The sequence below is a fragment of the Triturus cristatus genome, chromosome 8, assembly GCF_964204655.1.
Source record: "Triturus cristatus chromosome 8, aTriCri1.1, whole genome shotgun sequence".
Lineage (NCBI taxonomy): Eukaryota > Metazoa > Chordata > Amphibia > Caudata > Salamandridae > Triturus > Triturus cristatus.
In genome coordinates, this window is record NC_140591.1 from 1,461,228,726 (window position 1) to 1,461,253,547 (window position 24,822).

Consider the following 24,822-nt stretch of genomic DNA (forward strand, 5'->3'; position numbering starts at 1 on the left):
CCTTCTAAGCCTTTAGCCATGCAGCACATTATCCTGGGTACTGTGCCACCTGGGATTGAAGAGCTATACAATTACTACACACTGGGTCATGCAGTCTGGTTCAGGAATACATGTTTGCTTCAGGGAACGTTTATGGACACATGAAGCAGCCAGGGCTAAATCACTTTTTTTTTTTAAGTGCATTAGCGCTGTGTGCATCAGAATCCTTTTTCTGATTATTATTATTTTTAGTCATGCTGGCCAAAAAACAACCCTGTATGCCACTTTATCACAAGTCAAAACTGTGACGAGACAAATCACAGCCTTTCCATCAAGTGCATTAACCACTAGAGTTATTTATGATGTCATTGCAATTACTGCCTAAAAAATGTTGTGCATATAAATATTTCTGCAAGCAAGCTATTCTGTTTTCACCTCAGCCTGTCATGTAAAGACAGCCCATACCAGCTTGGCCCCAGGTGTGACTGCACAGGTCGCATCGACCTAACCGAAAGCTAGCCCCGAGTACTAAAGAGTTCTATTACCATTGTGCTGAAAGATCTTACACTAGTTTTCATATCCAGTACCCAAGAAATTGAGCTAGCGAAATTTAGCTTTCCAACTTCATTGTTGCTTTTCGCCAAAATGCCTCCAGATAATCTGTCATACTTTGACAATACTGCCACTTACTGATTACCAATGCATGTCCCTCATGCCAGACTGTACTGAACCAATAGGGAGGATCAGAACGAAAGTGAAAGTGTGGCAGTCAGTTTCTGTTTGTGCGACGAATGGCCAACCCTCTCATTAAATTATTAAAGGAGTAGAGACGGATGACTGCAGCACAACAGGAAATGGCAGGACATCCTACAGAATGCAATAGGTATCTAGAAAAGGAGCGAAGGATAGTGACCTGGAGAAAGGTAAAGTGGGACAGGGCAGTAAAGTGTCCCTTTTAAAAAGCGAAGCCTGGTATAGTTTGTGGAAAAGTATGTTTGTTATCTTGCCATTCACTCCACCATTTTGTGCTATACCCTTCATGACTGACCTTCTCTCTTTTTCACGAACACTCTGGAGCTCCACTTTTGACCTCCCACATTCCTGCACGGACGCTCACACCCTGTTCGTGCTTTGACCTGCCACAAACCGACCAGCCCATGCTCAACCAGTCGGACAGGGAGTTTCCCCAGATGTTTATCGTCCTCACCCTGCACACTATGCCCTGCAGGCGTCCAACAACTACCATCTGCAGGCCTATCAGATTGACCTCCGCTTGCTGTGTAATCATTCCTCTCGCCTGTGCCCTGCAGGGGTCCAACCACTACCATCTGCGGACTTATCCGATCGAACTTTACTTGTCGTATAAACATGCTTTTCGCCTACACCCTGCAGGGGCCTAACCGCTACCATCTGTGGACTTATCAGATTAACCTTTGTTTGACATATAATCATGCCTTTTTCACCAATGCCCTGCAGGGGCCAAACAGCCACCACCTGCTGATTGTATCATAACTGACCATTGCTTGTCTGTAAATTATTGGTGTTTGTTATTGTTCACCTAGCACGCACAGGGTGGGGATGAAGGGTATATACGGTGCAGAACCAAAGCACTCAGCAGATTGTGTCCTCAGACAAGCTGCGGGTGTCTGTTCCTGATGCTCTCTTTCTCTCTAATAAGATTGTAATAAATATCCTTTCTCCCGGCCCTCCAGTGTTGGTCTCAGTTTGTATCCCGGACCCGTGGACGAAGGGTGGACCCTGCACCTTTGGGTGGTCCCCCAAACCCACAAATTTCGGGAAGACATTGCAAGCTAAAGTAAAGCTGCGACAGCAGCTGACAGGAGGAGGAGCGACAGCTAGTGTTATGGCCAAAAAACAAATGTTAAACAAAACACAAGCGCACAGCAACTGAAAACACAAACCAAAAACACATGTTAACCCCTTCGGTGCTCATGACGGAATGGTTCCGTCATGACCCACGGTTGAGCTGTGCTCATGACGGAACCATTCCGTCATGACCACGCCCGCGCAAGATTCCGTCAGCACAGCGGCGGAATCTGCGCAGCATCGAAGGGGTTAAAAATGACAATGCCTTTTATTGTTGTTTTCGTTTTTAAAAACATAAATAAAAGGCATTGTCATTTACAATGCCAATAGCTTACAATGCCAATGCAGCTGTTTTGTCAAAGCAGCCCCCTCCAGGGATGGCCGCCAGCACAAGAGCTACGATGAAGCTGGAAATTGTCATGCGCCAGTGTCCTCGGTCTGCTTCCATGTCCCACTCCGATCTCGTACCCGTGTGTAGTGTGGGGGTAGGCGGGGCTGCACTTAACCACTGTCCTATTGCAGCCTATTCCATATTCATGCGGGAGGAACTCGCTCTGCACGCGCAGGGCTCAGCGAGGCTGACGGGGAGATGCCAACCCACCCACGGGGAAGGTGGGACTGGGGGGGAGATGGGCGGGGAGGGTGCAAAAGAGGCGGGTGGAGGAGCAGTCAGTAAGCTGGTAAGGTGTGCCTCTGCACCGCTTGAGGTTAACAGCTACGTAGAAGGTGGCTCGAGGGCACATAGAAGTCACTGCAGACCATTTCATAACGGTTTTTAAAGTATTGCAACCCTATAAAAAGTAATGCGTAGTTCCTCCTCTGTTTTTTCCACTTATAGACATTGTGCAATGTTGGGCTGATTACTTTTCATACATTCCCTCCCATTTAGTAGCTGCTAAAATGCAGATCGCTTAGAAATAAATTGAGACAAGCACGCGAAAAGAAAAAAAAAAAAAAGGAAGACGACGCGAGCACAGTGGAGGGCAAGGGGGCAACGCAGGGGGCAGGATTACAAACGCAACGGGAGAGGGGAGCAATAGGAGAGCGGCGGAAGCAACAGAGGGCAGGGAATGTGTGGGGGGAAGGGGAGCAACAAGGTGGGTGGAGGGAAGGGAAGGGAAGCAAACTAACAGGGAGAGAGTAACATGGAGCTAGCTGGCGGCTGCGTGCGCGCGTGAACGCAAGCGCTAGGCCAGCAGAAGCCTGGGGTAGAACTTTTAATAGCACACTACAAAATGTCTCGCAGAGCAGCGCATGCGCTGACTCAGTGAGACCTAAAAATGGGCCATGAAAAGCTCTGAATGAATATAACATGTCCACCCGAGAGTAAACACCCCAAATGCACATAAACTTTTAACTAATAGGACCTGTCGCCAACAGTGCTCTAAAGACATATATCATATCACCTTAAGTGCAGACACCTCAAGTGCACGTAACCATATAACCAATAATTACCCGTCATTGGAACATACCTTGCTCCTTCAACATCAATTGCACATACCCAACTAACGCATGAGTTTTGCTGTGGAAATAAAATTAACATTTCAGTTTACTAGAATAATTAGAAAAATTAAAGAAAATGGATGGCACATGCAAGAATACATCATCTTACCCGATGGTAAATGAATTTAGATAGACTTCTCTAAAATAGTAACAGCACAAAACCATTAATCCTCAGCTAATGTGGATCATACTACAAACAGAGTCCGCAAATAATAATGAATCAACAAGTGTGCTTACTCACATTGCAGAATGACAGGCCGACTATAATGTCTGATCCAGATGCAAGGTATAGTAAACACACGCCAACTCGAGAGTCTAGGTCGTATTATAGACGCGGTAACACGCCACAACTTAATGTGAACTCCCGCATTGAATACACAAAGCCTAGGTCACGTGGAAAGACAAGCTCACCACGTCAGCCATCTTGGAGTAACTGCTCAAGTATTATATCGTCAAAGCCAACATTTAATCTAACAGGAATAGGGGGATATAAATCTCATTAAATCAGTATCCCATGTACAAAAAAAGTAGCGGCCATGACATTAAAAATAGAACATCACCCGTCCTGCTAGAAATATTCAAAAGTTGAAGGTAAGCCGTTAGAAATATACAAGGCTACTTTGCCTGATAATAACGTGCAAAATGCAACTAAAAGTGATTAAGACACTACTATTGTAAAAGGGCAGCAATCTTCTCACCACTATGAAGTGAATATTGCATGAAATCTCGGCTGTGCGCTGCCGACTGGAAGGCATAGAGACGACCATTCCCGCCCTGGCCACCGAGACCAAATCCATCAGGAAAGACATAGCAGGATTCCAAAAATCAAGTGTACAGCCTGACTCAAAGTGTCTCTGTATTGGAGGACCACAACACCACACTGCCAGAGAGAGACCAAGCACTCCTACACCTTTGTAGCAAGGGCATTGACTTGGAGGACAGAAGCTATTGTGATGTCTTTTTAGGTCGAGGACCGTCCGGTCTGCCGAAGGCAGAACCGGAAGTCGGAGATTTAATGTTTTGGAGAAGAGGGGCTTGAACCCGCCCCTCTTCTCCCCTGTTCTCCATTGGCTGGCCTCTTGAATGCTGGCCAGCCATTGGAGAAGAGGCTTTGTCACTCCGAACAGGCCCCGTCCTTTTCGGATTCGGGGGCGTGTTTTTTCGTTACTTTTCTAATTATCTCCTCCAGCCAATGGCAAGAGGAGAGAAAAGCAAAACACGCCCCCCGAATCCTAAAACGCCACTGCGTTTCTCCGAGGCATTTCTGCTTCGCCTCGGAGAAAGGCAGTGGTGTGCTTGTCCTCTCCCCCTGCTCTCGGCTCCTGCCCTTTAAATCTGAGACCACAGTATCAGAAGCAGCCAGCTGTGCTCTACATTTCTCCCCGCAGGCTTTGAAAGGACGTTCAGAAGCAGGTACCTATTTTAAAGAGCTCGCCACATTTCTCACATCGCCACGAGCGCGTTCGGCTCGGCTGCTAAAAGAAATGCGGGCTGTTACCATAGAGCGCAGATGTTTCGTGGCAGGAGCGGAGCAGGGCGATAATTCTGTATTTTTACGTGGCGCCGTGGCATTGTAAAGTGCAGGCACCTAAAGTACTTATTTACCTTCTTGGTATAACAAATGCCATTGTGCTTTCCATGAACTCAACAACATGGCGGAAATGCTGCTGTTCTTGCGCAGCTCGCGCGAGTGCCAGGAGAATGCTGCTTTTTCGAAGAACCTAGCCGATATTTCGTTTGGCCATGTAGAAGGTTCGCCCTGTGATAATGTACCATTAAACGTGTAAAATCCTCAATTGCAGTTGAGTGAAAACAAAAAAAAAATGTTTCCTGCACAGTGCAGATATGCTGACTGAACTACTGCAGCATTTGATCCTCCGCCTGCTATTGAGCGTCATCCTAGCCGGCCCATTAAATAGGTAATCTCACCCCCCAAGACGGAAGTGGTTTGATTGTCCTGGATTTAATCTTTTTGTGAGTTTTTCACGAATGCACCGAAGCAGCATTCCTATGAAGTGACGCCTAAGGTTAGTAATGTGGGTTGAAGTGCAGGGCACAAAACCCATTAGCACAGAGCGCGCCGAGAGAAAGCGCCGCGTCCTGCCTTCCGGTGATAAGATGCGTATCAGAGGAACACCAGCCGTGCCAGTCGGACACACACCCCGGCGCAGCTAGGACACATCCAGGGAAATAAGACATCGAGAGAGGGCATGGGATGGCTCAGTGGGTCAAGGAGCCTGCTGCAGTCGTCTAAGTGCCTTAGTCATAGGTTCGCCTTGTGGCAGAGCTGCTCAGCCTTTCATCCATCCAATATCCGTGAAAAGAGCGCAGCCGGCGTGTTCATAGTGCTGCGAATCCGATGGGCTCTGGTAGTAGGAGCTAGCTATATGGTTATTATAACTCTCGATCGCATTCCACCCATCACGGTGAGGGCCACCCAAACAGGATGGACATCTGGGAAAAAAAACGCGCACTAAATGAATCCACCTAACCGAATTATAAAATGCTGTGTGGGAGTTGATGTGATAGGGTGGATGACGCTAGACTATGTAGTATAAAATACCTAGCCAATCTTTCACTCGAGACAGGTTGACCAATGAACCATGCGTGAAGACGTCATCGTATGCGTGGCATGCTGACATTCCAAAGGGGCGACTAACTTCTCTCTGTGCCATAGTTTACAATATGAATGTACACGTTCTAGGTGTTTTTTGCAAGAGACTTTGAGATTCATGACGACACATGGCCACCGACCTTTGGCCTCCTCCCCCTAAAAAGCAGAAGGGTCCTGGGTTAAAAAGGTTTTCCTAACAACACCCCCCCCCCCCCACCACCACCACCCCCAGATCAGCCAAAATTGGCGTGTCATAAAAGCGCAACGGGGAGCACATACTTTCTCCTCTGGAAATGTTCTGTGCCAGTAACGTCTTCACGCACATAGTAGTTATGGACTTCCGGGTCACAGCCGGGTGAGGGTCAGGGCTGTAGGCAGGAGAATTTCTTTCAGAGGGTCTGACCCCCAGTAATGGGAGCATGAACAGGATTTCTGGATCGATGGTGGAGTCACTCCTTGTGAGTCAGGGACCCCACCACTGGGTGTTCAGTCCTACCTTTACCTCATTCTCTTACGCCGCGGCAGCGCCCGCCCCTCACCACAGACAGGACTTTGCCTCGCTGCACTGATTTCCCCCTACCTGCCCAGCAGCACTGCCTCTAGGCCGCGCCCCTCTTCCCAGAAGCGTGCAGCCGCCCCACCTAGGTGTGCTGCCTCAAAAGCCCCTCCCGTACTCTGGCAAAGGAATGTGGCCCCTCACGAATGGTGACCCTCTTCTCCCATCCCTGTTGCTATCCTTAGGCGCTGCGTACCTAGCCAGCAGCGTTAGTCCCACCACCAAGGTTAGCTGTTTTAAACTAGTGTGTGTTGCCCTCAAGCCCCCGAAGCTCAGGCGTCTGTCTCTCTTGTTCTTATTTGCCTCTCTGTATTGCTGATTTCTCACCTCTCTGTATTGCCCTCCCCTCTGTGTTGCTTCTTAAGTCTGTGTTGCTTCTTCACCTTCCACCCCATCCACTTTTCTTTGCCGCCTCCTATTCCCCCTTCTGTGTTAATTCATCTCCTCCCATCCCTGTTTCTTATTCCTCTCCCACCCCCATTCATATGGCCTATTCCCATTCCCTCATGTTTGTGTTGCTTATTCACCTCCCATCCTCCTGGCAGCCTTTCTTATTCCTATTTCACCCCCCAACCCCAGCTGTGTTGCTTATTCCTCTCCCACACCCTGGTTGTGTCTGTTGTTTATTTACCCCCCCCCCCCCCCAGCTGCCATATGGAAATAAAAGTACTATGGTGCAGCCAGCACAGGCCGCTTCATTACGCTTTTTTTTTTTTAAACCATCCTGTTACCTATTGTCCATCGCCACCCGATTGGGAAAGCCAGTAACTCTCCCACAGGCAAGACCTATTGGCTTTGTCAATGCTGGTTCGTTCAGGCCATAGCTTCTACAAACTCTTCCTCCAATACTGATGATCCATTCACAGCGAACCTGCTAAAATCTTGTGCCTACAATAAAATGTGTTCTACAGGTGCCATAATAACCTCTGACTGACAATTAAAGTATCATACACTACTCCAGGAGGGAGAAAAAGGGTCTGAGGGAAAGTTTACCGACCAAGCTACAGTTCCAATCCCCAAAACCTATAACAAACAAACAGTGAGGAACTGGTGGTCTAATGAAACAAAACTTGTAGGGAACAGAACTACCAACATCCCAAACACAAAGATGAACTTAACTACATGGGATTATACCTATGTACAGCAGAGATCACAAAAAGTTGTCAGGATTTCCATCAACTGCCAAGAGAGGCCAGTGTCATCATCTGGTCATCCTTCAATCTTAGCCACTCTTCCTCAAATCCTTGAGGGAAATCGTGTAGCAATAAGATTGCAACTGAACAAACAAAGTCTAGTCGCAGAAGGAGAGAAGCAAAAGGTGGCTGATCAGTGTGATCACGAAAGATAGTAAATTATCTCTTGCTTGATGGAGATCGTATTAGTGCAGTGCAGGACAGTGAAATTTAAAAAGGAGTTGGAGAAGAGAGAAACAGCCTTTAATCACCATCTCTGTGCCAATCCTATTAAAAACATATTAAAGCAACTTTGAACAGATAGGTTGCTTCACAGTGGGTCAACTAGTTTCAGCCTAGATGGAACTGTGTCCGGCTTTCTTCAGGACCTATATATCAAATGGAGCTACTGCAACAGTGAAATAGTGGTTTAAAACAAAATTGGGATGTTGGTAGTTCTGTTCCCTACAAGTTTTGTTTCATTAGACCACCAGTTCCTCACTGTTTGTTTGTTATCGGTTTTGGGGATTGGAACTGTAGCTTGGTCGGTAAACTTTCCCTCAGACCCTTTTTCTCCCTCCTGGAGTAGTGTATGATGCTCTTGAGCAGCGGATAGCTGCGGGTCTTTTTACACACCTACATTTGTTCTTGCGCTTTTTACTGATGGGCATTAACCTAGAGGTAATGTGTCAGGTAGGCGTTATTCCATTGTGAACACCAGACATTTTCTTGTTGTCCTGTGAGTTTATTGTCTCTCCTTCCACAGCATTTTCTTGCAGTGTTTCTCTTTCTAGTTCTCAGACATGGCTGAATTTAGCGGATTCACATATGACAACTCTCTTTACCAGTCGATACTGGACACCACACCCAGTATACTGAACAGTGTCCCAAACACCACCACTGCTAATATAGATGATTGGGATAAAGTAACAACTCTAAAGAAATCCCATTCACGTACAATAATACATGGTGCCATTATGGCAGAATATCTCCGAGGGAACTGTGCACTTCCAGGCCTTATTGTCACCAATGTCCCTCGGCTATTTCTACAAGATAAAGGCTTCCTGAAAGATTGGTCCCTAATAGCCTGGCGCTGCACACGAGACTGGCTTATCTTGATTATCACCACAGCCAAACGTATAGCTGACGCCATCCTGATAGAAATACAGGTGATAGAGGCACAAATTAAAACTACCATCACCAGTACTCTTTTTAAGAAACATCAAGAGGATTCCAACAAATCTAATAAAGAGTTTAAAGACACAATCCTAATATCCAAGATTGAGAAATTTAAAAAAGACCTGGCTAAATTCAAACATGAAGTGGTGTACCCTTACACTAGTGACAACTACACACCTGTAGAATTTAACAAAAAAGGTAAAAGATATGGCTCCACTTATTCAGGTAGCAGTTCAGAAGATAACTTCAGTGACTCTGATTTCCCAGAAACGATCAAACAACAAACAAGAGGCCGAGGCTCGAGACGCCCTTGGAGAGGACATACAGCACCACACTTTCAACAATGGTGGCGCCCCACTCCATGGGGTTTCCCTCCACAACATTTTCCACAACCAAGTGCATACCAAATGCAGATGCAGGATTTTTCTAACCAGCCGTTTTTAGGATTAGGCCAAGGCCGAACCAGAGGCAGAAGAAGAAACCGGCAAGCACAAGTTCACTGGAATTCACCAACTCCGGTTGCCCCACAAGTGAACACCCGCAGCAGATCCAAACAGAACCAACCCCAACCAGGGCAGAACCCGGAGGAGATCTGATAGTGAACCTTAGTCAGAGGGTTCTCACTTCAGATGAAAAATCAGTACTCAATAAGGGTTTAGGTTTTGTTGTTACATCAAGTGGTGATGATTTTCAAATACAATGCGAACTCGCAAAAAATTTTCGCAAAATTCGCCTACATCATTTCTTTAAAGATAAAGACATGCTAACATCTACCACAGACGCTACCAATACGGGCCTTAGAACACGCTCCACATTTAATCCACCAGTGCATCAAATTCCACCACAAGTACTCACCTTTGAAATGAAAGTGCAAGAAGAAATCTTGGGTCTCTGCACAAACAAAGTGAAGAGTTACAGCAACCTCCCTAGGCGTGAATCAATTGATCTCCGCTCTCTCACTGAAGACAGAGGAATAACCGTCAAGCCTGCCGATAAAGGTGGAGCCACAGTTATAATGGACACCCAGAGCTATCGAGAAGAATGCCTCAGACAACTTGACAACGATAGATTCTATCGTCGCCTGAGAGAAGATCCATCTGGAAGAATTGGGAAAACCATTAGTAGGCTAGTCGAAGAAGGACTAACCGAAGGTTGGATAACCTCGCAAGAAAGTACCTATTTGCAGACAACTCATCCGGTAATGCCGTATTTCTACACATTACCTAAAATTCACAAAACCCAAAGACCTCCCCCAGGAAGACCGATCATATCAGGGATTGGTTCTATGTTAAAACCTCTATCTACATTTGTAGATTTTTTCTTGAGACCACTGGTGAGGGAGATGCCGACCTATCTTCAAGATACTAAAGACGTACTCCGTCTCCTCCCCACAGTTGATTTTGATCCAGAACAAGATCTCCTTGTTTCTTTTGATGTCGAATCGCTTTATACATCTATTCCACAAGACGAAACATTGGACACCATTGCTTCCATTCTTAATGATGCGGACTAAGATTCCATCACGCCAGTTCATTTTATCATGGCATTAGCACAGCTAGCAATAAAAGAAAATTTCTTCATGTATTAAGACAGGATCTATCTACAAGTCTCAGGCACGAGCATGGGAAGCGTTTTTGCGCCGAGTCTGGCGAACCTTTATGTACATAGGTTCGAACAAGAACACATTCTCAATGAGAATAACCCCTTCCATCAGTCTATTAGACTATGAAAGAGGTATATTGACGATATTCTGGTTGTGTGGAGAGGCAGCCTAGAATCGATTATAACCTTTCAAGAATGGCTAAACACACAAAACGCTTTCTTGAGGTTCACCCTAGAAGCACATAAGACCAGAATTTCCTTCTTGGATCTGTCAATCTTTGTAACATCCAATGGCTTAGCCAGCGAACTCTATCGCAAACCAATGGCCCGCAATTCTCTGTTAAGATATGACAGCCAGCACCCTAAATCTTTAAGGGACAATTTACCGTTCGGACAATTTTTACGTCTTAGACGGAACTGTTTTTCTGTTGATTTATACAAACAACATGCCAGCGATCTTTCGAATCAACTATCAGTGAAATTATATCCCAAAAAACTGATAAAAAACGCATGTAAATGTGCTTTGAACAACCATAGAGATGCGTTACTTGAACCTAAACTTGAAAAACCACAACTGGAACGTCTCACTTTTGTTCATACCTTCAGTACACTCTCTAATGGCATCCAGAAGAGCATCCGCAAAAATTGGCGGATTTTGAATACATGTAACCACAAAATCCCCATGCCTCTTTTCGCCTTTAAACGAGGTCAGAATCTCCGTGACAAGTTGGTCAACACTCGCCTCAAAGAACGAGAACTATCCACACAAGGCACTCTATGGAATTTACCGGTTATCGAAGGCCACTATCCATGTGGGGTATGTGCTGTTTGTCCGCAAACTAAACATTCCAAAACTATAGAGATAGGTACCACTAGACCTTGGATACAAAAATCGTTCACTAACTGCAATAGTGACAACCTGATCTATCTACTGAAGTGTCCATGCCAATACCAATATGTAGGAATGACAACCCGTAAAGTTAAAATAAGAATGCAAAAACACAAGAGCACGTTCAGATGTAGCAAGACCAACACAAGGCTAACTCGACATTTCGTGGAAAAGAACCACAAAGCAGAGGATTTCACATGGACGGTCTTAGAGAAACCATTTATACCGTCTTACATCACTGACAAAACCCAATTTTTGTTCAATAAAGAACAGCGCTGGGTATTCAAACTGCGTAGTGACCAGCTTGGTCTCAAAGATTCGATCCCATGGACTTCTCTATCATAGTCCTTGATGGAACAGCTATTCCATGGACCCAGTGATTGTGAACCATGCTAATTCGTCTGGAGTTCTATAATCAGTAAATCCTTTTGAGATCCCCTTTTTTGGCGCTCTCTGTCGACAATATACTTTTGTCCTTGTCGATAAAGTTACTTCAATATTTGTTTCATCATGTCTTTTCATCAGTTGACTAGCGCATGACACCTGTCATCTTATGAATAGACATACTTACACACATGCTGGTCACACCTACATAGACCATGTAATGCCCGATGCTATATATTACTGAGGACACTAGTCACGATAATCATTCTGGGCTGTCCGGAATTTTGACACCACTATTCTGGTACCCTGTGGATAGACATTCTTACGTCCGCTTCATGCATTCGTCTTAATAATGTCCATTGTTAGTACCTGCGGGCTGTAAACACGACCATTCTCGTTAAACTGTGTGGTCATATTTTAATTTTATTGACAACATTTCTGTCGCCTTGTACACGCACATTGTTTGAACTACCTCTTCCTGAAAAGATGATGTCATCTTGTAGTCCTAACCGTATGCTCCGATTGGCGCTGGCTCGAACGTCACGCATACGCATAAATGCACCACCTGATCGGCGCTTCGGTACTTCCCACAAACACACAGGGGAGCCCGAGGCACCGACGGATAGGTGAGTTACTCGTGCATAAATCGTTTTCTTCTAATTTCAACATTTAGAAGCTTACTCAAACATTAGCGTATTGTGGGTTCTGCGCAGTACAACACTCCTTTTTGGGCTAGTGTGACACCACTATTCTGGTACCTTGCGGATAGACATTCTCATGTCCGCCTCTTGCATCTGTCCCCACAACGTACACTGTTAGTATTTGCGGGCTGTGGAACGACCATTCCCGTTAAACCAGGTGGTCATATTGTAATTTTATTGACAACAGTTTTGTCGCCATGTACAAGCACATTGCTTGAACTACTACTTCCTGTAAAGATGATGTCATCTCGTAGTCCGAACCGTATGCTCTGATTGGCACTGGCTAGTTTGCCACGCATACGCATAAATGCATCACCTGATCGGCGCCTCGGTACCTCCCACAAACACACAGGGGAGCCCGAGGCACCGACGGATAGGTGAGTGTTACACGTGCATGAATCGTTCTCTTCAAATTTTAACATTTAGAAGCTTGCCTAAGCATTAGCGTAGTTTGAGGTTCTGCACAGTACAATACTTCTCACTGGTATGTCGTCTGTACATGAGAACTCACCCATTTCTTTCCCAGTACGCGAGATGTCCCAACCATCTCCCTATTTGGAATCATGAACTACACCCGACCCGGGTTTTAAATTACCTTGTAAATCACCACATGATACAAACACCATTGTGACCACTCGACTGAGTGTTCATAGATACATTTTTCTTTCTCACTTACAGAGACTGTTGTATCTATCGTTGCTCAAACTTTACGGATGTGGCCACTTGTTTTCCGTTTCCTTCCTTTTAGACAACTGATTAGGAAGGTCGCACAGTAATTGTCTCTATGTGTGTGTGTGTTCCTCTCGGAGAACGATCCGTCCCGAGACGTTTAACCCCCTTCTGAATGTCTGTCTGATTTGAATGTTTGGTTGACATAATGGAAAGAAGAAGTACTACATTAGTATTCTAAAACATTTGTGAAGGAGTACATAGCATTCTTCACACTAACACTGATCCACTCTCTTATTCATTGTAGAGCGGGGTCTCCCATCCCTGAGTTAGTGACTAGGCGAGGTGAGGTCTGTATCTAGAAAGGTGCAGGTGAGTGCACAGCTTTAATAGCTTACTATTACAGTGCGCCAATAATTATTGGCATTTGCCTATAAAGAACCGCCTCGAATGATGCGTTGTTTAGACTTGTAAGGAACTTATTAGACTATACCTATCTCTCAAAACAATAAATACTTTGATTTCTCCATTTGTTTCAGGAGTGAAGTTCACCCTGCCTTTTCTGAGATCTCATCACTCAAGGTTGTACATTTGACAATTTTGTTTTAAACCACTATTTCACTGTTGCAGTAGCTCCATTTGATATATAGGTCCTGAAGAAAGCCGGACACAGTTCCATCTAGGCTGAAACTAGTTGACCCACTGTGAAGCAACCTATCTGTTCAAAGTTGCTTTAATATGTTTTTAATAGGATTGGCACAGAGATGGTGATTAAAGGCTGTTTCTCTCTTCTCCAACTCCTTTTTAAATTTCACTGTCCTGCACTGCACTAATACGATCTCCATCAAGCAAGAGATAATTTACTATCTTTCGTGATCACACTGATCAGCCACCTTTTGCTTCTCTCCTTCTGCGACTAGACTTTGTTTGTTCAGTTGCAATCTTATTGCTACACGATTTCCCTCAAGGATTTGAGGAAGAGTGGCTAAGATTGAAGGATGACCAGATGATGACACTGGCCTCTCTTGGCAGTTGATGGAAATCCTGACAACTTTTTGTGATCTCTGCTGTACATTGGTATAATCCCATGTAGTTAAGTTCATCTTTGTGTTTGGGATGTTGGTAGTTCTGTTTGCTACAAGTTTTGTTTCATTAGACCACCAGTTCCTCACTGTTTGTTTGACAATTAAAGTAAACAAAGACAGAAAGAGCATGTGAAAAATGAAAACAGATGATTTAATAACAAGCATTTACAATGCAACGGTCTCGGCATTGTTAAAGTTAGAGCTATTGGCATTGCTCGTGACAATGCGGTTTCTTTAAATGTTTTAAAAACAAAAACATAAACAAAAATAATGTCATGAGCAATGCCAATAGCTCTAACTTTACCAATGCCGAGACCATTGCATTGTAAATGCTTGTTTCGGGTTTCCAGAGGGTACAGAGGGATCTGATAATCAAATCATTCCTATGATCCGCACTCCCAAAACTCACAGACCGGTTTAACTTTTGACCCCCCCACCTTGGGGATGAGGAGGGCTCATCGTATAGGACCAGACTGATGAGGAGTATACGAGTGCCCATGGCCTCTCACTACCTGCTTCCTATGCCATAAACAAGCACAGCAACTTATCACTGCAGCCCGAATCCACGGTCAGTACACGTTCGAAGGTGAGGAAATCCATATAGTAGCGGACTTCTCCAAAGAAACCAATGATTGCCTAAAAGCCTTCCTCTCCCTGAGACCCATCCTCTGCCAACTGGACATAAAATAAGGCCTATTTGAACCAGCACGCCTTCAAATCACCAGGGATGGCGTCTCAAAGGAATTATTTGACCCAGTAGAGCTTCGTCATTTCCTAGATAGCCTCACCCCACAGGACATGGACACTGTAGCCCCTGATCCTGGAGACCGCTCCACCCTGACATCGTCAACTCTCCACGTGCCATTCCGCGAACCCCGGAAGAACTCGGATGGCTCCCGACACAGAGGAAGGTTCTCCGACAGAACCACCCGCCCCGTGGGAGACAGAACCAAGGTCCTACAAGCATTGGCTGCATTTAGACAGGAGCACGACAGGGACAGATCACCATCCCCACTGAAGCCCTCGCCTGCAGAAGAGAAGGCGCCCTGAGATCTGGTGAACCATACCCGGTGGAACATCTACAACATACCGATTGACGCAAGGAGAATCGGCAAGAAGACCCGATGGCTGAGTACCAGCATAATTATTCATAGACTGTTTCATTCCAAGCTTTAATGTTTCTTTTCTTAATGTTTGAATGCCCTGAACATATATTTCACATGTTATGTGCCTTACACACTGTGGCCCACCAGATATCGAGGGTACCCCTAAACCTACTCTCCCCTCCCGGGTGATACCTCTCAAGGACAATAGACATGGCTGTGCAACGCTAGGGCCCTAGCGAACAGATCTGCTTCACAATACTCTTCTATTCTTGCTTTCTACCTCTACATACAGCTACTACTCTCCATAATTCAGTGTCCCTCCCTCCACCTCCATCCCCGGAGCATTGATGGGTACCACAATCTAACGCAACTCATTCAACAAGCTTTCCAGACTCAATAACCACAAGAGATACACCTCACCCCTTTGCTTGCCTGTCTTTACCTATGACACAAATAGGAGGTGCAGCCTTACCACCTTTTCCCATTTCCGCACCGAGTCCCCACCCATACTAGACCTCTGCTCCGTACAAGCCCCTAAACAGCATCACACCAAGGGATCTGGCGAGATCCACTTGCAGACCGATAACCACTGCACCCCCCACTACGCACGAGGCCCAGACCCTATGTTCCATCTTTTCTTCCCTGATCCTTCATCCGTTGATCACATTGCGTAAGCACAGATACAGACTACCCATGTATGAGAGCACAGGGAGCACGACATCCGGAATGCCTCTCCGATTCATAGAATAACCTCATGAACAGAGACTCTTCCCCTCTACTTCTCTACTGTATAACCGGGGGTACATTACAAAACACTCCTCTCTCCCATGCAGAACGTCCGAACCCATTTCCCACCCCTATACTGTATGCCCAACCGGCTCTTCATCCCTGGATACAAATGCACCGACATGATGGAATTTCTGTATGCCTGCTCGTCCACAACCTCTACCAGCCTACCCTTGACCCCCTTTTCTCTCTCTCTCTCTCCCTTACCCTCCTTTTCTCATATTCCCATCTCTACCATTTATCTCCCTATACTTCCCTCGTGCTAGAACTCCTCCTCTCACTTACCAATGCCCTGCCACTGCATACCCATTCGTACAACCTCACAAACACAGTGAGCCCCTTATACCTCATCGTCCCGACAACTTTGGGCTCCAATCACCCCATAAAACACACATGGCGGCACCCAACACCTATGCCTGCAACCCACTACGTATTCTCTTATGGAATGTCAATGGTTTCACACACTACTTTAACTGAAAAAAGTGCTTTCCTATCTTCAAACCAAAACAGCAGACATTGCTCTCCTATAGGAGACGCACCTGGATGCCTTGGAGTCAGACAAGCTACAATGCAAATGAGTGGGTAGAGTGATAGAGAGCAGCGTAACACAACCGATCACTTCTGAAGGGGGCCAACCTTGAAAATGCAGGGTTGCAATACTCCTCCCCAAATCACTGCCCATTACAGTCGTAAAATCATCGTCCGAACAAGACAGTAGATATACATTTACCAAACTTAAACTGGGAGACAGATTCCTATGAGTAGGCTCAGTGTATGCTCCTTCTTCGGCAAACTAAATTGACTGCTCGTCGAGATTGGAGCATCCCGCTACATCATAGGTGGCGACTGAAACCTCGTCCGTGATGCCGTACTAGACAGAACAGGACACTTAGATAGGGGAATCAACTGAGAGAGCCCTACTGGGAGACATCTCTCTGGACCACGGTCTTGTGGACCATTGGCGTCTTTGCCATCCGACAGACAAGGAATACACATTCATGTCCCCGGTCCATGGCACCCAGTCCAGATTAGATTACTTCCTCATATGCCACGCTGTGGTGGCACTCATCGATGAATCCCGTATACTGGAGGCTGCCCTCTCCAACCACTCTCCAGTTCTACAGTCCCTGGACGTAGGCCATGCCTCCCCGGTCCGAAACCATAGCACTTGAATATTCAGAGGTATCGCTCACCCGAGGGCAACACCTTACCCACCTTACTACCTATCTGATGGACAACAAGGCATCTGTGGATTCCCACAGGATCCTTTGGGCCACCGCAAAGGTAACTATCAGAGAGCAACTAATGAAAGAGGCAGCCATAGCTAACAGACATCACTCGGCCATACAGAGCTAGAGGGCCAGATCGCCTCTCTTACTCGCATTTACTAATTCTGGCCCTCGGAGCCTAATCGTTGCCGCTTAGAGCGTACGTCCATCAATTACCTTTTTACTTCCAAAGCAGAATACGCCCTCCAACGCCTCAAAGGGAGGCACTATGGCAGGGGAAAAATGCAGGCAGATTGCTAGTGGCACAACTGAGACAATCAGAAATAGCAATGGCCTTTCCCGCAATCCAAATGGTGGCCAGGGTCATCCTTACCAGACCCCAGGACATTGTCAATGAGTTTGCCTAATTCTATGAACGCCTTTACACACCGGAAGCACCGGCCAACAGGTAGGGAAATATTGGAGGGAGATATTAGTAAGGAAGAAATAAAAGCAGTCATTGCCAAACTTCCATACCACAAGGAACCAGGTGAGGACGGCTTTCCTGCGGAATATTATATATGGACCGAAAAGACAATTGATGCCCTTCATGCTGCCCTGCAAGAGGCTGAAAAGATGGCATCCTTAGGCCCCCTTTCTAACAGAACAGTAATTGCGGTCATACCCAAACCGGGAAGAGACTCGCTGTTATGCGGCAGTAACCGTCCCATCTTCCTCTGGAACAGGGACATCAAAATATTGGCCAGCATCTTGGCTGCACGTCTGAGAAAGGTTATACCTTCCCTCATCCATTATACACAGGTTGGCTTTGTCCTGGGCCGCTCCTCCAGAAACCATTTCCGTACCCTGGCCCATGCACTATGTACTGCAAAAGACCTACAGAAGGATGCAGTAGCCCTTTCCCTAGACGCAGAAAAAGCATTTGACAGCTAGACGGGGGTTGCCTCTTCGCTGCTATGAAACGCTTTGATCTGGGGGACCAGTTCATCTCCAAAGTCAGTCTACTCTATGACTGCCCAGTAGCTCAGGTCAATTGGGGAGGATTTCTATCGGACACCTTCAAAATACGGAGGGGGGGCATTTCAGGGCTGCCTGCTCTCTCACCGCTTATTCTTGCTGGTCATGTAACCCTTGGCCTCTGTCATTCACCAATCACCACACATAGTGGGAATACCCATTGCAGGCGGTCTATCAAAAATGTATCTGTACGCCGATGATATATTACTCACTCTTAGGGATCTCCCACACTCCCTACCTACACTATTAGAAGTCATAGACAAGTTTGCGGTACTCTCGGGCTACAAACTAAACTGGGATAATAGCGAAGCACTCCCACTCTCCTCAGGCACCACGAGAGCGGCAATTCATGACTACTCCTTTCGTTGGAAACCATCCCGACTTAAATATCTCAGAGTCTTGGTCAACAGAGGCCTGAAAGGAATGGTTGCGGACAATCTGTCACCCTTAATTGCCCAGATGAAAACAGACTTCGACAAATGGTCCTCCTGGGAACCTTCATATGGGGCAGAGTCCAAGCAGTGAGAATGGTCACATTGCCACGTTTTACCTATATCTTGGGAATGCTGCCTGTTGCAATACCCCCAACTACTCTACGACTCATCAATGCACAATTAAGAGCCTTTGTCTGGGATTCCCTCTGTCCCTGATTAGCCGTGTCTCAACTTATGGCTCGCTGCTCCTGTGGCAGCCTGGGTCTACTATCTGTAGAACACTATTCTCTAGCCCTGCACCTCTCCCAGATCGCCGATCTACTCCCAGATCTACCAAACCCTCTGCAATGGAAAGATCACTCCTAACTTGCGACGACGGCCTTGGCCCCCTATACGGTCACTGTAACCTCAAACTGTCTCCCCACATCCTGTGATACAGACCACATATAAGGCATGGCACTGAGCGCATCGCCTTATGGGCATAGGCCACCGTCTACACCATAATGTACCAATTGGGGCAATGATAGCATCCAAATAGATTAGAAACTCTATTGGCCCATATGAAAGGCGAGGGGCAAACAAACCTGGACCAGGTGATACTGAAAGTGATTTAAAATCTTTTGCACAACTACGAGAGGAATTGTGACCATCCTTGCAACAGACCTGGCAGCACATGCAGCTGCAACACTACCCGAGACGAAGTCTCAGTCCTCGACCTTGGACCCTTCAACCATCACCGATAGTGGAGTACCTCTTGATATGGGGCCGACAAAGGGGTGGGGCCGACAAGGGGGTGATGTCGGGATTATATGGAACCCTGACAAACCAAATGTTCTCACAACCTCTACTATGCGGTCTCTGGGTAAAATGGCAGACATGCCTACGAATCACAATAGATTAAGAAGATTGGTCTGAAATCATAGAGGCACTGGATAAGGGGGGCTTGCAAGGCTCGGAAATATTTTTGCCTCTTTAAATCCCTTCACGACTGGTACTGGACTCCTAAGAACCTACAGAGGGCTGGTCTACTGCTGCACTCCAGATGCTGGAGATGCTCTCAGATATACGCTGTGACCTACCCCGCATACTTTGTGAATGGCCCCCCTGTTCAACCTTTCTGGTCCTATATAGGAGACACCCCGGGAGAGAATTCCCCTCTGCCTCCCCCTCACTTCTTCAGTCATCCTCCTAAATGATCTGAGAGACACTCCAGACATTACTCGCCCACAACGCCACCTCCTACATACGACGCGATCCACAGCTAAGTTTTGCATCCTGCGACAATGGAAGTAGCCCACCCCACCTTTACAAGAAGATTGGACAGCAGCAATGATCCACACAGCAACCCACAAACGTGTCATCTACGGCATACAGGACCAGGAGGAAGTACTTACGCAGACATGGGTCCCCTTCTCCTGGGAGACCACATAATAACGTCCTACCGCCTTACCATGGCAGCACCGGACCACTCACTCACAATACGACAATCAATGATCAGGATTTTCCCCTCCCCTCCCTCTTTCCCCCTACTGGAACCCTCAGCCACAATATTACATACCCCTCCATTCCTCCACCCCCCACCCTTCTCCCACCTACCCAGCCGATTCCCTAACCCGACCTTGGACCCGCAGGTAGACACTTTATATCCCCTTCCTTCCCCATTAACACAGAGTGCAACCATCACCAGACAACCACAATCTGATGTACTAAGCCCCCACTTGGGGAAATAACTCACACAGCTTTTCCAATAGCACATAACATCTCTGCCCGAATGGACCACAGAACAGTCCCCCTCACTCACCTACACGTTAGCCTCCGCCACCTTAACACCTCCTACTATTGATTGAAATGCATGATACTTCTTTTATTCGGGATGGACAAAGAAAGGCACTCCCCTTCCTCCAGGGCACCCACAAACGCAGCTATCACATAGATGCTGCCTGAGAGAGCACCCAGGGTACCACTCCTGACACCCACTACCTCAAGACACGCACCCCCACACACCAAACTACCTGGAGGTGCTGTACAGTCAAAGTTTCTGTTGACAATGTTACAACTATGCTACTACCCACTCTCCCCTCCCTATCGCAAGTCCCTCCCTCCACACCCCCATACCCCCTCCACTCCAATCCAATCCCTTCCCCTCCCCTCCCACCCGACACTCCATTCTCTCCTTCCTTCTTTCTGAATGATGCTGTTGATGTACATAGATGTATATATCATCACGTTGCAATCTAGACTTGGTATCACGATGTACCCTTGTCATAAAACAATTACGACATTAAAATATAATATTCCCCTTAAAGTGCATGTTCCAGTTGTAATACATCATGTTTATAAAGGTTTGTATCTACATCCCCATGCATACAATAAATATTGAGATACTGAGTAAACAACTCATTCTGTAGTTTCCAATCCTAGTATCAGAATTGCTTCCTTTACATGGGCTATGGCCAAAATGCGGCATTCTTGAATAATCCAAATCTTCTTTAATTTGGCGTATGCAGGACAAAAAAACGAAATACCCATTTCTTGCTATTCATATTATTTAAGAGACGGTGATGACAACATTCTCAGAATGCATCTCAAACAAAGAAACGCTAAATTTACGGTCTATCCTTCTTATTAAAATAACGGTCTTAAGTTTTTTCTTCTTTCATGAATAAACTCATAACATAACTGGATACAACGAATCAACTAAGTAGAGGTTGATTTTTAGGTAATTGCAGGAAGAATTTCCCAAAACTCTTAAATCCCGATGACAGGAGTAATAATCCTAAGCAAAAAAAGAATCGCCACAAATTCGGACTACAAATTTCCCTGATAAGGAGTGGTTAGCTAATAAGATTGCCACAAAATAAAATGTGCCCCTAAACAGTCCACATTTACTTAGTTTACATATTCAACAAGTGAATTTGCCTTTAAGGCAGGACTGGAGCATTTGGACGTATGTGAGGGTAAATCTGCCCTTGGGAAAGAATGTTACAACACCACTCAAATTCTTTTCCCCACTTCTGTAAAAACAACTCCTTGCCCTGAGTGTTATGTCAAAAGGAAGTGCCTATGGGTTTACTCATGTTTTAACACTATGCAAGTAAAAAAAATGTCAGAACCAGGAGTTTTTTCACACTGCATCATTTCATTTTTGCACTGGTTAATACGAAATTTGAGCATATGATGTCAAAATTGTGGCCCACAAATCTGTTTGTGCCCGACTGGCCATTAGCTGCCTACTCGGAAAAAGGTCCTATGTAAAACAAAACTTTGAAGGCAAATATCCATTGAAAGACAACGCGCCCTACCCGTTATCCGAAAAGAAGAACACCAATAAGGTCCTCCAACTGAATATATCCACATAAGCAGTACATGTGTAAGCCACCAATAAGTTTATGGTTACATAGGTTATACCCACACGCTCATCTTTCATCATTCTTCTGTCTCCTTTGACTCCGAAAGCATAAAAATATGAAATAAAAATAAAAACCAAAACTCATGCACCTCTCAAATCGTTGTACCATGTTGCTATAATGTTTCTAGAATGTTGACATGAAGTGGTCACTTAGAGAAGGGCACAAGAACAGGATTATACAGCTCTGAAGGCACATCAGTAACACAAAGGTTCAGGTACTGTACTCACTCAATTACAGCAGGTTCAATTTGATATCTCACCTCATCCAGCATCCACAAAAAGGGCTGCAACCCCATAACCTGATGCAAACCTAAGGCAGCTGACCGGCGTTTCAAAATCTACAGAAACTTTAAGGCAAGGCACAATCCTTAAAATAACCTTAGAGCAGGTCAGTGGGACTCTGATTTGTAGCCAGATATACTTTAGTATTATACAAGAACACCTGCTTGCAAAACATTTTGCACTTTTCTTCCCCAGTTCTATAAACACACACATACCATTTTCAAAACGTGCGTATCGTCTGTATGTTACAGAGACCAGGTTCGATACAAATCTTTATAAGAGGTTGGATGCCCAAACACAGCCCTGCACCCACTGGCAGGAACTAGAAAAAAACAAAACTAACTACGGTCGTACTAAGACAAAGAATAATCTGTATTCCATCCCAAACATCAGGCAAAGGCTGATTAAAACTATTTCACTGTAACACCTGCGAAAAGGCACACGCGCAATAATTGCTGCTCGTGTATGACACTGGATTGAAACTTATTTTTCTGCAACAGAGCACTTTAGATCACATACGATCGCTGCCATCGAATTACAACAAACAGCTGAGACGAAGAACGTACAAGGAGTTAAAACATGGCAAACAGTAAGCAGGTAAACAACTGCAAAATACTTTATCTTACCCAACTTGCGCAGAATCCTCTTGCACTCATCCCTGCTCAGATCCAGGAGTGTTGGCCATACCACGGGCATCTTTCTGCATTCAGGTCACAGAACAGCTTCCTCCCTGCAGAAGCAAGTTACAGGGTATGAAGGGATGGACTTCTCCCAACTAGCGAACTCCAGTTGAGCTTCAAACGTGATGGTTTCCACGAGTGATTAGTAAGTGGCCTGTATTTTGCTTATTCGGGGTTAACCTTGAATATGCTTGCTCAAACCTATGCACTGCTAGTGCTACCCCCATTTGCATAACTCGCTCGCCGCTGGCATCAAACATATGTAGAAGGCGACGCAGCGGAAACTGGGGACGAGTACAGAAAAGGGAGGCGGAGAATGCAAAAAAAAAAAAAAAAAGGCCAGAGAGCACCGCAGGGAAGGGGCGGTGCAGGGGCTGTGGAGGAGAGCAGTGAAGAGTTCTAAGAAAGAAAGGCGTCGGAGAGCAGCGAAGAACTAGAGTGAAGGAAGAAGTACTTGGAGCGAGAGCAGTGCAGAAGGCAGGGATAACAGGGCAGCGTAGAGTGGAGTGTAAAGACGGGTCTCACAAGTGTCAGTCGTGCATGAAATTGTAGATTGCATTTACAGAGCGCTTACTACCCCTGACGAGGCGTCGAGCGCTTATATTTATTCCAGTAAACGCCTTGACACAGGAGCATAAACGGTGTCCCCTTCAGCTCATACAACCCTAGTGACACCCTACTGAAATACATCATTACAGGGAGTAGTGTCTGGGTAGATAGCAGTGCAAGGGGGAGGGAGAGCAAAACATTGGCTTAGGGTAGCAGCACTGAAAATGCCAAGAAAGTATGGGTGAGGCTGGCTAGAAATAGAGAGAGGGCAAGAGGAGTGCATGGAAATTGGGGAAAGGGCAGCATTGACCTGGAGAGGAAAGCTGGGCGATGCAGCGAAAATCGTGAGGGGCAGACAATATAAAAACAACGTTTATGGGCAGTGGAAAGACTTCAGGAGCATCCGGATGACTGTGAGAAGCAACAGGGATATTGGGCTGGATACAACAGTAGATAGGAAGAAGAGTTGTGAGGAAACTGAGGCAATTTATTATGTAGGATTGCCAGTATATATTCATTGGGTAGGCAGACGTCTGTCACTAGGTGGGCTTTGAGGAAGGTCATATATTCGTCGGCAGGACCGTCAGAGAATGTTAAGGGCAACCCGTTATCGAGCAGGTCTGACATTGGACTACGGAGCTCTCTGGTGACTTGGAGAAGGGGGCGCCATGGCTCAGTGACAGGGGTAGCTTTATCATCTATGGCCACAGAGACATAAAGAAGCTGCCTGTGACAAGGAAAGGGCGCTGCCCTGGCAACTTGATCCTCCTCCCATTACCCGAGGAGCCGTACCCACCTTCCCCGGAAGCATCGGTGAACCAGTGGCTTGCAGAAACACACAACAACAGGGGTAGCCTTCCTAACTGCGGTTCTAAAGATGGTAAAGATGGCGCGGGCACTAGTGCGCGTGCGTGTAGCGTTGGCATGCCGGGAGTTGAAGTTTTTAACAAAGACAACTAGCTTCTCTACCTGTGACACAAACAAAGGACTACTGAGGGGAGATGTAAAAATTTATAATTAGATATTTCTTTAGAGTAAATGTTTGAAGCGACTTACAAAATACAGGCAAAAGTGAAATGATGATCCCGCGTCTGGTAATATTTCGTGGTTCTCTTTTTAAATACCCATACCTGTCAAATATAAACACATTAAAAATAACATCCTATTTTA

At 45.9% G+C, this 24,822-nt stretch overlaps 1 protein-coding gene across 7 annotated transcripts in view; it reads right to left on the reverse strand.

Moving 5' to 3' along the window:
* Positions 1-24,561, reverse strand: part of EMSY (EMSY transcriptional repressor, BRCA2 interacting) — a 402,733-nt gene extending 378,172 nt beyond the window's left edge. For 5 of the 7 annotated variants that reach the window (XM_085623278.1, XM_085623276.1, XM_085623275.1 and 2 more), the window contains exons 1-2: positions 24,449-24,559; positions 23,050-23,153 (exon numbers count right to left, since the gene is read on the reverse strand). In XM_085623278.1, the coding sequence (XP_085479404.1) occupies positions 23,050-23,119 (70 nt within the window). In that variant the 5' untranslated portion in view covers positions 23,120-23,153; positions 24,449-24,559. Of the gene's footprint in view, positions 1-23,049; positions 23,154-24,448 lie in introns of all 7 variants that reach the window. The other 2 variants (XM_085623273.1, XM_085623279.1) reach the window with 1 other exon arrangement.
* Between the last annotated feature and the right edge of the window lie 261 nt (positions 24,562-24,822).